The following is a 15751-nucleotide window of genomic DNA, read 5'->3' as shown; positions in this document are numbered from 1 at the left end:
GAATCTGGTTCCGTGGTTTAAAGTAATTCGTTGAAATGTGTTTCTACCAATTTAAATGAAGTTATGCAATACTATGACAGAACCCCACACCCTGCCCGTGGCTTTCGTTGCGTATGGAAGTTATTTTCACGTGTGATGCGGTGTATCCCGCGGCCGTAAGAACAGCAGAATACACCGCATCTCGAGTGAAAATAACTTCCATACGCAACGAAAGCCACGGGCAGGGTGTGGGGTTCTGTTATTATTACATATATTCCATATTTGATTATTTCATATTACAACAAACAGGGATGAATTTTAGGTTGGGAAACCCCATTGCCCATTAATATGTTCCAAGATAGTGACACGGCATAGCAACGTGTGCCAGTGAAGAACGCGTGTCACTACAACAATTTATTAACTCGTAACAACCGGTTAAAGGTTACAACAACAACAACAAAAGTTACAGATAAAAATTAATCAAATTACAATGGCTAATAGTTTAAAGACAACCAAAAACAGACTAAAATGAAGTTAGTAACACTGTCTGTGTGAAAATAAAATAATCAGACGTTTAATCTGATTCACTGTCCGAATAAATAACTCGAGGACGTTTAGTTGGGACCAAGACAGAACCAGAACTTGAACTAGACGACTGTGATACACAGTTTATGTTAAAGTTAAATGTTCCTCCACAGATCTGTGCATTGGCAAACATGCCGTGCAGCTGCGGTACTACACCGTGACTGACAGGATGACTTTCGTCGACAGCGGTCGTCGCTGAGTTGCACGCCACAACTGCGTTTGCGATGTTGCTTGCTGGTCGTGGATTGAAAGAGTCTTGGTTTCCGGATAAAATGTTACTCATTTGACGTTGGTGCTCTTTATTCGGAACTGAGTATTGGTTTAGACTGCTGACATTTTTGTGTCCACTTAGTTGTGCTGCCGTGTTTGGTGGTACACCGGCGTCAAGGAGCCGTTGAACACAGGTTTTACGTGCGCCGTGGTTTGCCAGTTAAGTCTGCTGCGTTCGACATTGACTTCATGATCGTATTCAGCTTATTTATGCCCATAGGTTGATTTCGGAACCATATTCCCTTAGCAACGGTACATGGGACATACTCAATTCCAAGGTAGAATGGCGCTGAACTGCAGTTCATTCTGTCTGGTCGATGAGCTGCGTATGCTTTGTAGGCTCGAACCGGGCAAATGTTCGGGGTTGTCGGTGTAGCATACGCCTTCGGTGCAAAGCTCCTAGTATTACCAGGCTCCCCGTGACGAGTTTTGGTGAGTTTCTCATTATACACTAGAAACTCACCATTTTCATCACTCTGTAGGACTACATCACCCCATTCCATCTGACGATGTCGTTGTTTCCACGCAAACCGAAAAGCTTCGTGTTGTTATACCACGTGGTGTTGATGATGGCTGTTGCGGAGTCTACACCAAGTTGCCCAGCTTTCAGTAACGCCTCCTCTTGATTTTTTGTAATTGGTTGTGATTTGTTGGGCAAATTACCAAATCCAGAAGCCTTCAAATGTTTCCTTTTAGCGGCCAATGTGCGGCGACTTGAAGCAAACGCATCGTCACGAATGATGCTTACCCCGTAATCATTGTCACGCAAATACCGGTCAATCGATTTTTGATACGATGATATGGAGTCCGGCTCATATTCGTCGCCGTTTTTCTTACGAATACCTAGATAAAATTGCGACAGCAAAGCATCTAGCTGGGATGGTGGTATATCCTTTAGGTCACGCTTTTCTTGTGTCATAGACTTCTTCCAATCGTTAAACACAGCGACTTCACGCTTTGTTTTCATCGCCGTATTCTTGTTTTTCTGCTCGCTGACAAACGCCGCAACGTCACCAGCAAAAAACCTCCCGGTACCTCGATGTTGATGGTTCCGGCTCCATAGCAAATGCCGATTTTACTGCGGGTTGATCTTCTGAGAGCCCTTCAGGATAATAAAACTCGGTTTCCAGGTGGTCAACATACATTAAGTTCTCCCAATCGTAGTATTCCATGTGATATGCCAAACAAAATAGCAGACGGATAAAAATAGCAGACGAAAATGTGTTTACAAAATAAAAGTAGTTCTGTCGCCAATGGAAATACCATGCTCATTTGCATATCGACCGTGAAAATGCCGAAAACATTATTGCATGGGTGATATGCAAATTAGTTTTAGTAAAAATAAGTGACTGCCTAAAATTACCATTACTGTTGTTCAAATTTTATTTCACTCGGCAAGTATATTCATGTACCCTAAGGGGAAAATATCGTACTTCTAAATGTTGTTTATTTCTGCTATGTTTCGAAAAACGGTACTCCTGAAGGGACTACTTTGTTTGCTCTCAGACCTCATTTGCATATGGGGTGTGGAAATACCGATTTTGATTTCAGTGACGAATCAAAATAAACTGCAGTACATATGTAATAATTATTTTTATTTATTTATTTATTATATTATAGCACCCCCTGTATGACAGGGGCTATATACATCATGAGATGTCTAAAATAGTTTAAATTTGTTTTTTCGTTAAAGTGTATGCTGTCGGTTGATGAACCTTGTCGACTTCGATTGACAGTGTTATCTTGAAGCAGTCGTCGCACCGTGTAACGTTCGATATGGGTCCTACGCTACGTATACATTATTTGTTTACACGATATATGAATATGCGTTGCGGGGGGGGGGGGCTGTGGTGATTGTTACTGTTAAACACTAATGCATATTGACCCGTGCAGCAATAATGATTATAAGAGTGTGCGAACAGATACAGTATTGGAGATTTTACTAAACTTATTGGAAGAATAACATAATTTTCTATTATATTCATTTGAAGGTAATGGTGACACAGGAGTATAGATCCTTAGTGTAGATCCATGCATATTTATAATACGTATACAATTATGATAAGTGGCAAAGTATATGACTGTCGGTAAAGGGAAAGTATACATAACACAAATATTTTAGTATGGGTGTTCCTAACATCGGTCTGTTAAGTTACTCAGGGAGAGGCGTTGGTGAAGTTTTAAAAATTGTTTCTGCTCATATCTCGGATTATTCCGAGATCGACGTATTTTCAGAGTATGCGACCTCCCGAGTCTACAAAGGTAAGTGACTTCGTTTTCATTCCAAGACCTCCAAGACGGGGAATCGTACCCTTGTCCCTGGACGGGGATGACCCCGAGTGTTTTCATAACAATGCCAACGTATACGTCGTCAAAAGACAAATAACGCACAAACGGAGACATGCTGAATACACCGCGTGATACGTCTGATGACATCACATATGCAGATCCTTCGAGATAAGGCGGGTACGTTTTCGGCGAAGGGACTGGGGAAGTGTACCACTTTGTTGTGTTATCTTCACTAACTGGTCTTTCGCAACATAGAACTGTTCCTTCTGCGAACACGCTCATCGGTGCTTGTTCAAGGCGACGCATCAAGCTGTCGTAATTCACGATAACATGGCTCTCCACTTTCATAACATACTGAGCATGAGCACAGTACGTAGATACCCATCGAAACCCCATTATCATTTTCAATGTACGATTACCATGTGTGTCAAGATAACTCTCTTGCACGATATCTCCGTACTCCTTACTTTCCTTTTCCACCATTGCATCAACAGTCGCATTCCCAGATGATCCCAGCAGAAAAATGCCTACAACCTTTCGCCCCAAAACAACACTAGTTCCGGATGAGCTTATCTTTCGCATGGTTCCACGGAATACTGTTTCATCATATGTTGTGAAAAATAGTGTTACTAAAACGATATCAGAACGTTTGCAGATATAGGGGTTTGCAATGATGAATTCATAATTATGTGGATTGACCACAGAATTGCTAGAGAGTGACAGAGGCACCTCCCTGTTTGAATCCGCGGCTCGTCTCCTAACACTCTTCAAAGTTACATTGCCTTGTTCGGACGGAAGCGTTGTTATATCGATAACAGCCTTTGGTGTTGTTTTACTCGGAATCGCAATTTTACCTGTAGTGCTCCCGAAAATGTTCTTCCATGTCGATTGCGTCATTGCCTTCTCAGTAGTATTTTTGAATATACGTGTACCATTTTCATTACTCGGCGAGGCGGATGATGTCACACAGTTACATACGCATCTTGGTGTGTTGATTTTTCTAGAGTGTTGTATAACAAGGTACCCATCCATGATGTGCAGCACGAATAACGTCAGCACGATTCCATACAAACAAACGGTAATGTGAAACAGACTACGGAGCTTTTTACTCTTTGTCATCATTTTCAAAAATACGTTGCAATCATCACGAGAATCTCAACAAGAATAGCAGGAACGCACAAAACAAACATACCTAAGTTTGAGGTCAACTGCAGAATGGATGTGCTGCGACCAAGCACCAGAACAATTACTCTATGAACTCCGGAGTACAGTAGTAAACGTGATTAATTAGCCTAATAATAGTCTTCCAAACCATTTTGACATCTAAGTTAATTTCTATAGGGCCTTTCGCCCTTGTTGGTTGGACACTAAGATGGACATTAAGTTACGGGGTAGGGCAGAAATGATAGATGCCATCAAAACTATTTGCGTAACTTACTCTATCGGACTGAGGAATATTCATTTCAGGACCTAGGAATAGAAAAATTTGATTCCAGCTCAGTGAACGTTTTCACCCACTATCTCAATATTTCTCATCATTAAACGTAAATTACCGTAAATAGTGACAACATCCTGTCATTACTTACACGCGGTGTCCATAGTTATTCATCGTGTTATAATAAGCTCTTTATTTATTAACACTCTTTATGATAATTTTAATGGTGCTGTGAGTGCTTGGTATATTTGGTGTTTCTTATTTTCCACATTTTGTATACACGTAACGTAAGATTATATATATATATATATATATATATATATGTATTTATAACGTAATAGTATTTATAACGGTATGCGATTTTCTTGATAAGTAAAATCCACATAAACATTTAATTAACATAATAATATAACTGATTGTTACCTTTGGAAATTCGTAGAATTAAAAACCAGGGGATGTGCGCACAATATCGAAATAGTTAAATTAAATACCGATGACAGTAAATTGTAGATGTAAAACACGGTACTGTAAACAATAAATCAATGAACATTGTTATGCGATAAATGACAAACATTCCCAACAACTAGGCTTCAACCTTAACACTTTCTAATCAGTAGCACGTTTTAAAACTGTTTGGACAACATAATCAACAACAGCAACAACAACAATACTGTAATTATACAGTCAGTACGTTTTTATCATAAATGTCAATAAATGTGCTAAAAGCTCCCCCTAGAGGTAACAACATAAGAGGTGGTGACAGGTAAAGACTGGTATGTGCAAATGACGGAAAAGTGACTGCGATGCAATGAAAATCGGTGACAAGTGTAACATTAAAACATGCCACCACAGTCATTCATTGTATTGCCGTTTTATTTGAATGAAATAAATAGAAAAAAAATATTTGGATGTTCAAAAACACATATACAGTAGTAACTTTAATTTAATGGCTACAATTCTCTAATTGGCCTATAACATACCTAAAATACATATTTAAATATACGTATTTTTTATATCGAAATATCAAGCAATTTATGACATTGTAAACGATTAGTACTAATTTTAATATAAATTAGTCACGACCAGGGAAAAGTCATTTAATGTCTTGTTTCCTTTGTTTTGTTTTTTAAATTGTAAATGTTAATTGAGATATACAGTAATTGTCAGACGTCATGGACATGGCGAAATTCTTTCTTCCATGTCGACAATAATTTGAGCGACAGTCCCTCTGGCCTAAAGTTTTTTCAGTAAAATGATGTAAGCAATGCGTTTGCGTTTGACCAGGGCGCGACTTGTACTAATTACCGCCGGCGACTCTTCGTTAGATACGAAATATATCCCTTCTGCAGTGGCGTAGCTGGTCGCTATGTTTATTTTGATTTGTTTGTTTGTCGAGTTTAAAGTCTGGCCTGTTTTAACATTCTAAACATTGAACTATAACGATCAATGAAATAGAGAAATAATTAAAAATGATATAATGAGTCGATGGTTCGTAAATCAGAGTTACGGAATGACAGCCGTGTTCAATTGTATTGACATCCTGTTCAAATGGGTGGACGGACGTTTCAGGCAAGAGTTTCGACCAGGGCGGACGTTTCGGCCTAAATAGAGTTCATAGTAGACTATGTATTCAATATTTCTCTGAACAACTGTATGCCGACATACCGTACTAGACTGTGTATTACATATTTCTATGAACAACTGAATGCCGACATACCGTACTAGACTGTGTTACAGTATTACATATGTCTATGAACAACTTAACGCCGACATCACGTAATAGACTGTGTATTAAGTACTTCTATGAACAACTGTATGCCGACATCAGGTAATATACTGTGTATTACATATTTCTATGAACAACTGCATGCCGACATCAGGTAATATACTGTGTATTACATATTTCTATGAACAACTGTATGCCGACATCAGGTAATATACTGTGTATTACATATTTCTATGAACAACTGTATGCCGACATCAGGTAATATACTGTGTATTACATATTTCTATGAACAACTGTATGCCGACATCAGGTAATAGACTGTGTATTAAATATTTCTATGAACAACTGTATGCCGACATCAGGTAATATACTGTGTATTACATATTTCTATGAACAACTGTATGCCGACATCAGGTAATATACTGTGTATTACATATTTCTATGAACAACTGTATGTTCTATGAACAACTGTATGCCGACATCAGGTAATATACTGTGTATTACAAATTTCTATGAACAACTGTATGCCGACATCAGGTAATATACTGTGTATTACATATTTCTATGAACAACTGTATGCCGACATCAGGTAATATACTGTGTATTACAAATTTCTATGAACAACTGCATGCCGACATCAGGTAATATACTGTGTATTACATATTTCTATGAACAACTGTATGCCGACATCAGGTAATATACTGTGTATTACATATTTCTATGAACAACTGCATGCCGACATCAGGTAATATACTGTGTATTACATATTTCTATGAACAACTGCATGCCGACATCAGGTAATATACTGTGTATTACATATTTCTATGAACAACTGTATGCCGACATCAGGTAATATACTGTGTATTACATATTTCTATGAACAACTGCATGCCGACATCAGGTAATATACTGTGTATTACATATTTCTATGAACAACTGCATGCCGACATCAGGTAATATACTGTGTATTACATATTTCTATGAACAACTGTATGACGACATCAGGTAATATACTGTGTATTACATATTTCTATGAACAACTGTATGTTCTATGAACAACTGTATGCCGACATCAGGTAATATACTGTGTATTACATATTTCTATGAACAACTGCATGCCGACATCAGGTAATATACTGTGTATTACATATTTCTATGAACAACTGCATGCCGACATCAGGTAATATACTGTGCATTACATATTTCTATGAACAACTGCATGCCGACATCAGGTAATATACAGTGTATCACATATTTCTATGAACAACTGTATGCCGACATCAGGTAATATACTGTGTATTACACATTTCTAAGAACAACTGTATGTCGACATCAGGTAATATACTGTGTATTACATATTTCTATGAACAACTGTATGCCGACATCAGGTAATATACTGTGTATCACATATTTCTATGAACAACTGTATGCCGACATCAGGTAATATACTGTGTATTACACATTTCTAAGAACAACTGTATGTCGACATCAGGTAATATACTGTGTATTACATATTTCTATGAACAAATGTATGTTCTATGAACAACTGTATGCCGACATCAGGTAATATACTGCGTATTACATATTTCTATGAACAACTGTATGCCGACATCAGGTAATATACTGCGTATTACATATTTCTATGAACAACTGTATGCCGACATCAGGTAATATACTGTGTATTACATACTTCTATGAACAACTTTATGCCGACATCAGGTAATATACTGTGTATCACATATTTCTATGAACAACTGTATGCCGACATCAGGTAATATACTGTGTATTACATATTTCTATGAACAACTGTATGCCGACATCAGGCAATATACTGTGTATTACATATTTCTATGAACAACTGTATGCCGACATCAGGTAATATACTGTGTATTACATATTTCTATGAAAAACTGTATGTCGACATCAGATAATATACTGTGTATTACATATTTCTATGAACAACTGTATGTTCTATGAACAACTGTATGTCGACATCAGGTAATATACTGTGTATTACATATTTCTATGAACAACTGTATGCCGACATCAGGTAATATACTGTGTATTACATATTTCTATGAACAACTGTATGCCGACATCAGGTAATATACTGTGTATTACATATTTCTATGAACAACTGTATGTTCTATGAACAACTGTATGCCGACATCAGGTAATATACTGTGTATTACATATTTCTATGAACAACTGTATGCCGACATCAGGTAATATACTGTGTATTACATATTTCTATGAACAACTGCATGCCGACATCAGGTAATATACTGTGTATTACATATTTCTATGAACAACTGTATGCCGACATCAGGTAATATACTGTGTATTACATATTTCTATGAACAACTGTATGCCGACATCAGGTAATATACTGTGTATTACATATTTCTATGAACAACTGTATGCCGACATCAGGTAATATACTGTGTATTACACATTTCTATGAAAAACTGTATGTCGACATCAGGTAATAGACTGTGTATTACATATTTCTATGAACAACTGTATGTTCTATGAACAACTGTATGCCGACATCAGGTAATATACTGTGTATTACATATTTCTATGAACAACTGTATGCCGACATCAGGTAATATACTGTGTATTACATATTTCTATGAACAACTGTATGTTCTATGAACAACTGTATGTCGACATCAGGTAATATACTGTGTATTACATATTTCTATGAACAACTGTATGCCGACATCAGGTAATATACTGTGTATTACATATTTCTATGAACAACTGTATGCCGACATCAGGTAATATACTGTGTATTACATATTTCTATGAACAACTGTATGTTCTATGAACAACTGTATGTCGACATCAGGTAATATACTGTGTATTACATATTTCTATGAACAACTGTATGCCGACATCAGGTAATATACTGTGTATTACATATTTCTATGAACAACTGTATGTTCTATGAACAACTGTATGTCGACATCAGGTAATATACTGTGTATTACATATTTCTATGAACAACTGTATGCCGACATCAGGTAATATACTGTGTATTACATATTTCAATGAACAACTGTATGCCGACATCAGGTAATATACTGTGTATTACATATTTCTATGAACAACTGTATGCCGACATCAGGTAATATACTGTGTATTACATATTTCTATGAAAAACTGTATGTCGACATCAGGTAATATACTGTGTATTACATATTTCTATGAACAACTGTATGCCGACATCAGGTAATATACTGTGTATTACATATTTCTATGAACAACTGTATGCCGACATCAGGTAATATACTGTGTATTACATATTTCTATGAACAACTGTATGCCGACATCAGGTAATATACTGTGTATTACATATTTCTATAAACAACTGTATGTCGACATCAGGTAATATACTGTGTATTACATATTTCTATGAACAACTGTATGTTCTATGAACAACTGTATGCCGACATCAGGTAATATACTGTGTATTACATATTTCTATGAACAACTGCATGCCGACATCAGGTAATATACTGTGTATTACATATTTCTATGAACAACTGTATGTTCTATGAACAACTGCATGCCGACATCAGGTAATATACTGTGTATTACATATTTCTATGAACAACTGTATGTTCTATGAACAACTGTATGCCGACATCAGGTAATATACTGTGTATTACATATTTCTATGAACAACTGTATGTTCTATGAACAACTGTATGCCGACATCAGGTAATATACTGTGTATTACATATTTCTATGAACAACTGCATGCCGACATCAGGTAATATACTGTGTATTACATATTTCTATGAACAACTGTATGCCGACATCAGGTAATATACTGTGTATTACATATTTCTATGAACAACTGTATGTCGACATCAGGTAATATACTGTGTATTACATATTTCTATGAACAACTGCATGCCGACATCAGGTAATATACTGTGTATTACATATTTCTATGAACAACTGTATGCCGACATCAGGTAATATACTGTGTATTACATATTTCTATGAACAACTGTATGTCGACATCAGGTAATATACTGTGTATTACATATTTCTATGAACAACTGTATGCCGACATCAGGTAATATACTGTGTATTACATATTTCTATGAACAACTGTATGCCGACATCAGGTAATATACTGTGTATTACATATTTCTATGAACAACTGCATGCCGACATCAGGTAATATACTGTGTATTACATATTTCTATGAACAACTGTATGCCGACATCAGGTAATAGACTGTGTATTACATATTTCTATGAACAACTGTATGTTCTATGAACAACTGTATGCCGACATCAGGTAATATACTGTGTATTACATATTTCTATGAACAACTGTATGCCGACATCAGGTAATATACTGTGTATTACATATTTCTATGAACAACTGTATGTCGACATCAGGTAATAGACTGTGTATTACATATTTCTATGAACAACTGTATGCCGACATCAGGTAATATACTGTGTATTACATATTTCTATGAACAACTGTATGCCGACATCAGGTAATAGACTGTGTATTACATATTTCTATGAACAACTGTATGCCGACATCAGGTAATATACTGTGTATTACATATTTCTATGAACAACTGTATGTTCTATGAACAACTGTATGCCGACATCAGGTAATATACTGTGTATTACATATTTCTATGAACAACTGTATGTTCTATGAACAACTGTATGCCGACATCAGGTAATATACTGTGTATTACATATTTCTATGAACAACTGTATGCCGACATCAGGTAATATACTGTGTATTACATATTTCTATGAACAACTGTATGTTCTATGAACAACTGTATGCCGACATCAGGTAATATACTGTGTATTACATATTTCTATGAACAACTGTATGTTCTATGAACAACTGTATGCCGACATCAGGTAATATACTGTGTATTACATATTTCTATGAACAACTGTATGTTCTATGAACAACTGTATGCCGACATCAGGTAATATACTGTGTATTACATATTTCTATGAACAACTGCATGCCGACATCAGGTAATATACTGTGTATTACATATTTCTATGAACAACTGTATGCCGACATCAGGTAATAGACTGTGTATTACATATTTCTATGAACAACTGTATGTTCTATGAACAACTGTATGCCGACATCAGGTAATATACTGTGTATTACATATTTCTATGAACAACTGTATGTTCTATGAACAACTGTATGCCGACATCAGGTAATATACTGTGTATTACATATTTCTATGAACAACTGTATGCCGACATCAGGTAATATACTGTGTATTACATATTTCTATGAACAACTGCATGCCGACATCAGGTAATATACTGTGTATTACATATTTCTATGAACAACTGTATGCCGACATCAGGTAATATACTGTGTATTACATATTTCTATGAAAAACTGTATGTCGACATCAGGTAATATACTGTGTATTACATATTTCTATGAACAACTGTATGTTCTATGAACAACTGTATGTCGACATCAGGTAATATACTGTGTATTACATATTTCTATGAACAACTGTATGTTCTATGAACAACTGTATGCCGACATCAGGTAATATACTGTGTATTACATATTTCTATGAAAAACTGTATGCCGACATCAGGTAATATACTGTGTATTACATATTTCTATGAAAAACTGTATGTCGACATCAGGTAATATACTGTGTATTACATATTTCTATGAACAACTGTATGTTCTATGAACAACTGTATGCCGACATCAGGTAATATACTGTGTATTACATATTTCTATGAACAACTGTATGTTCTATGAACAACTGTATGCCGACATCAGGTAATATACTGTGTATTACATATTTCTATGAACAACTGCATGCCGACATCAGGTAATATACTGTGTATTACATATTTCTATGAACAACTGTATGCCGACATCAGGTAATATACTGTGTATTACATATTTCTATGAAAAACTGTATGTCGACATCAGGTAATATACTGTGTATTACATATTTCTATGAACAAGTGTATGTTCTATGAACAACTGTATGTCGACATCAGGTAATATACTGTGTATTACATATTTCTATGAACAACTGTATGTTCTATGAACAACTGTATGCCGACATCAGGTAATATACTGTGTATTACATATTTCTATGAAAAACTGTATGCCGACATCAGGTAATATACTGTGTATTACATATTTCTATGAACAACTGCATGCCGACATCAGGTAATATACTGTGTATTACATATTTCTATGAACAACTGCATGCCGACATCAGGTAATAGACTGTGTATTACATATTTCTATGAAAAACTGTATGCCGACATCAGGTAATATACTGTGTATTACATATTTCTATGAACAACTGTATGCCGACATCAGGTAATATACTGTGTATTACATATTTCTATGAACAACTGTATGTTCTATGAACAACTGTATGCCGACATCAGGTAATATACTGTGTATTACATATTTCTATGAACAACTGTATGCCGACATCAGGTAATATACTGTGTATCACATATTTCTATGAACAACTGTATGCCGACATCAGGTAATATACTGTGTATTACATATTTCTATGAACAACTGTATGCCGACATCAGGTAATATACTGTGTATCACATATTTCTATGAACAACTGTATGCCGACATCAGGTAATATACTGTGTATTACATATTTCTATGAACAACTGTATGTTCTATGAACAACTGTATGCCGACATCAGGTAATATACTGTGTATTACAAATTTCTATGAACAACTGTATGTTCTATGAACAACTGTATGCCGACATCAGGTAATATACTGTGTATTACATATTGCTATGAACAACTGTATGTTCTATGAACAACTGTATGCCGACATCAGGTAATATACTGTGTATCACATATTTCTATGAACAACTGTATGCCGACATCAGGTAATATACTGTGTATTACATATTTCTATGAACAACTGTATGTTCTATGAACAACTGTATGCCGACATCAGGTAATATACTGTGTATTACAAATTTCTATGAACAACTGCATGCCGACATCAGGTAATATACTGTGTATTACATATTTCTATGAACAACTGTATGCCGACATCAGGTAATATACTGTGTATTACATATTTCTATGAAAAACTGTATGCCGACATCAGGTAATATACTGTGTATTACATATTTCTATGAACAACTGTATGTTCTATGAACAACTGTATGCCGACATCAGGTAATATACTGTGTATTACAAATTTCTATGAACAACTGCATGCCGACATCAGGTAATATACTGTGTATTACATATTTCTATGAACAACTGTATGCCGACATCAGGTAATATACTGTGTATTACATATTTCTATGAAAAACTGTATGCCGACATCAGGTAATATACTGTGTATTACATATTTCTATGAACAACTGTATGTCGACATCAGGTAATATACTGTGTATTACATATTTCTATGAACAACTGTATGCCGACATCAGGTAATATACTGTGTATTACATATTTCTATGAACAACTGTATGCCGACATCAGGTAATATACTGTGTATTACATATTTCTATGAACAACTGTATGTTCTATGAACAACTGTATGCCGACATCAGGTATTATACTGTGTATTACATATTTCTATGAACAACTGCATGCCGACATCAGGTAATATACTGTGTATTACATATTTCTATGAACAACTGTATGCCGACATCAGGTAATATACTGTGTATTACACATTTCTATGAACAACTGCATGCCGACATCAGGTAATATACTGTGTATTACACATTTCTATGAACAACTGTATGCCGACATCAGGTAATATACTGTGTATTACATATTTCTATGAACAACTGTATGCCGACATCAGGTAATATACTGTGTATTACATATTTCTATGAACAACTGTATGCCGACATCAGGTAATGTACTGTGTATTACATATTTCTATGAACAACTGTATGCCGACATCAGGTAATATACTGTGTATTACATATTTCTATGAACAACTGCATGCCGACATCAGGTAATCTACTGTGTATTACATATTTCTATGAACAACTGTATGCCGACATCAGGTAATATACTGTGTATTACATATTTCTATGAACAACTGTATGTTCTATGAACAACTGTATGCCGACATCAGGTAATATACTGTGTATTACATATTTCTATGAACAACTGTATGCCGACATCAGGTAATGTACTGTGTATTACATATTTATATGAACAACTGTATGCCGACATCAGGTAATATACTGTGTATTACATATTTCTCTGAACAACTGCATGCCGACATCAGGTAATATACTGTGTATTACATATTTCTATGAACAACTGTATGCCGACATCAGGTAATATACTGTGTATTACATATTTCTATGAACAACTGCATGCCGACATCAGGTAATATACTGTGTATTACATATTTCTATGAACAACTGTATGCCGACATCAGGTAATATACTGTGTATCACATATTTCTATGAACAACTGTATGCCGACATCATATACTAGACTGTGTTAAATATTTCTGTAAACATAATAATAATAATAATAATAATAATAATAATAATAATAATAATAATAATCTTTAAACAAATCAACTATCTTTAAACAAACCTATACTGCCAACACTTATTGTTATGCAACGCTAATTTCAAATACAGAATAGTTTATTTTAAAGAACAGAGCCAGGGGCCAAAACGTCCGCCCTGGTCGAAACTCTTCCTCGGCCGAAATGTCCGGCATTCGTTGAAATGTGGGTGAAAGCGTCTGGTCACGACGAGGAAAAGTACGTGAATGTCGGCGTTTGATTGGATAATAAAATAATTGAGAGCAAAACATTGCAAAAATTGTGTGATTCGAGTTATTGTGATTGTTATAATTACGACATCATATTAGAAAAATGTAGTCGCAAAATATTGACAGCCCACTTATTACACAAATCAAATTGCAAGATAAGTTCACAGAAGTGTGAAATCAACATCAATTACAAAATCAAAGAAAGCTTAGAAAGAACTTCCATGTGCTGAGAGTATTGTAACACATTAAATATAATTCGGAATTACTTAGCTGAAAACTAATTATGCAAATCAGAAAATTAATATGAACAGATTTCAGTGTAAAACTAATGAGGTCTGCGCAATGTAACAGAAAATCTATGTACCAAGTTTAATTGAAATGTGATTGGAACCAAGAAATTACGAATTATTACGCTAATTAGGGAATTAATATGAACAGATTTTTACCCCAAACTAATTAGGTTTGTACATTGTCCTAGAACATCTTTGTACTAAGTTTCATTGAAATGGAATAATTAGTACTTTAGATATCAGTGTGAAAGCTTAAAATTGGTTAATTATGCAAATTAGGTAATTAATATGTGCATATTTTAACCCACAATTATTGAGGTTTGTCTATTGTCCTACAGCATCCATGTACAAACATTCATTGATACGT

General features: G+C 35.3%; 1 protein-coding gene across 1 annotated transcript; it reads right to left on the bottom strand.

Annotated features, from left to right (window-relative positions):
* Window positions 1-1318: 1318 nt before the first annotated feature.
* Window positions 1319-1801, bottom strand: LOC146746164 (uncharacterized protein KIAA1958-like). Its single transcript, XM_085499025.1, has one exon. It carries the CDS (start codon window positions 1799-1801, stop codon window positions 1319-1321), a length of 483 nt encoding a protein of 160 aa, XP_085355151.1.
* Window positions 1802-15751: the final 13950 nt, after the last annotated feature.

The sequence above is a fragment of the Saccoglossus kowalevskii genome, chromosome 5, assembly GCF_978046115.1.
Source record: "Saccoglossus kowalevskii chromosome 5, keSacKowa6.1, whole genome shotgun sequence".
NCBI lineage: Eukaryota > Metazoa > Hemichordata > Enteropneusta > Harrimaniidae > Saccoglossus > Saccoglossus kowalevskii.
The sequence above is the reverse complement of the archived record's forward strand: the minus strand, read 5'-3'. Positions and strand labels throughout refer to the sequence as shown.

Excerpts from the sequence above, each read along its gene's own strand:
- LOC146746164 (XM_085499025.1), bottom strand. The coding sequence starts at position 1,801 with ATGAAAACAAAGCGTGAAGTCGCTGTGTTTAACGATTGGAAGAAGTCT.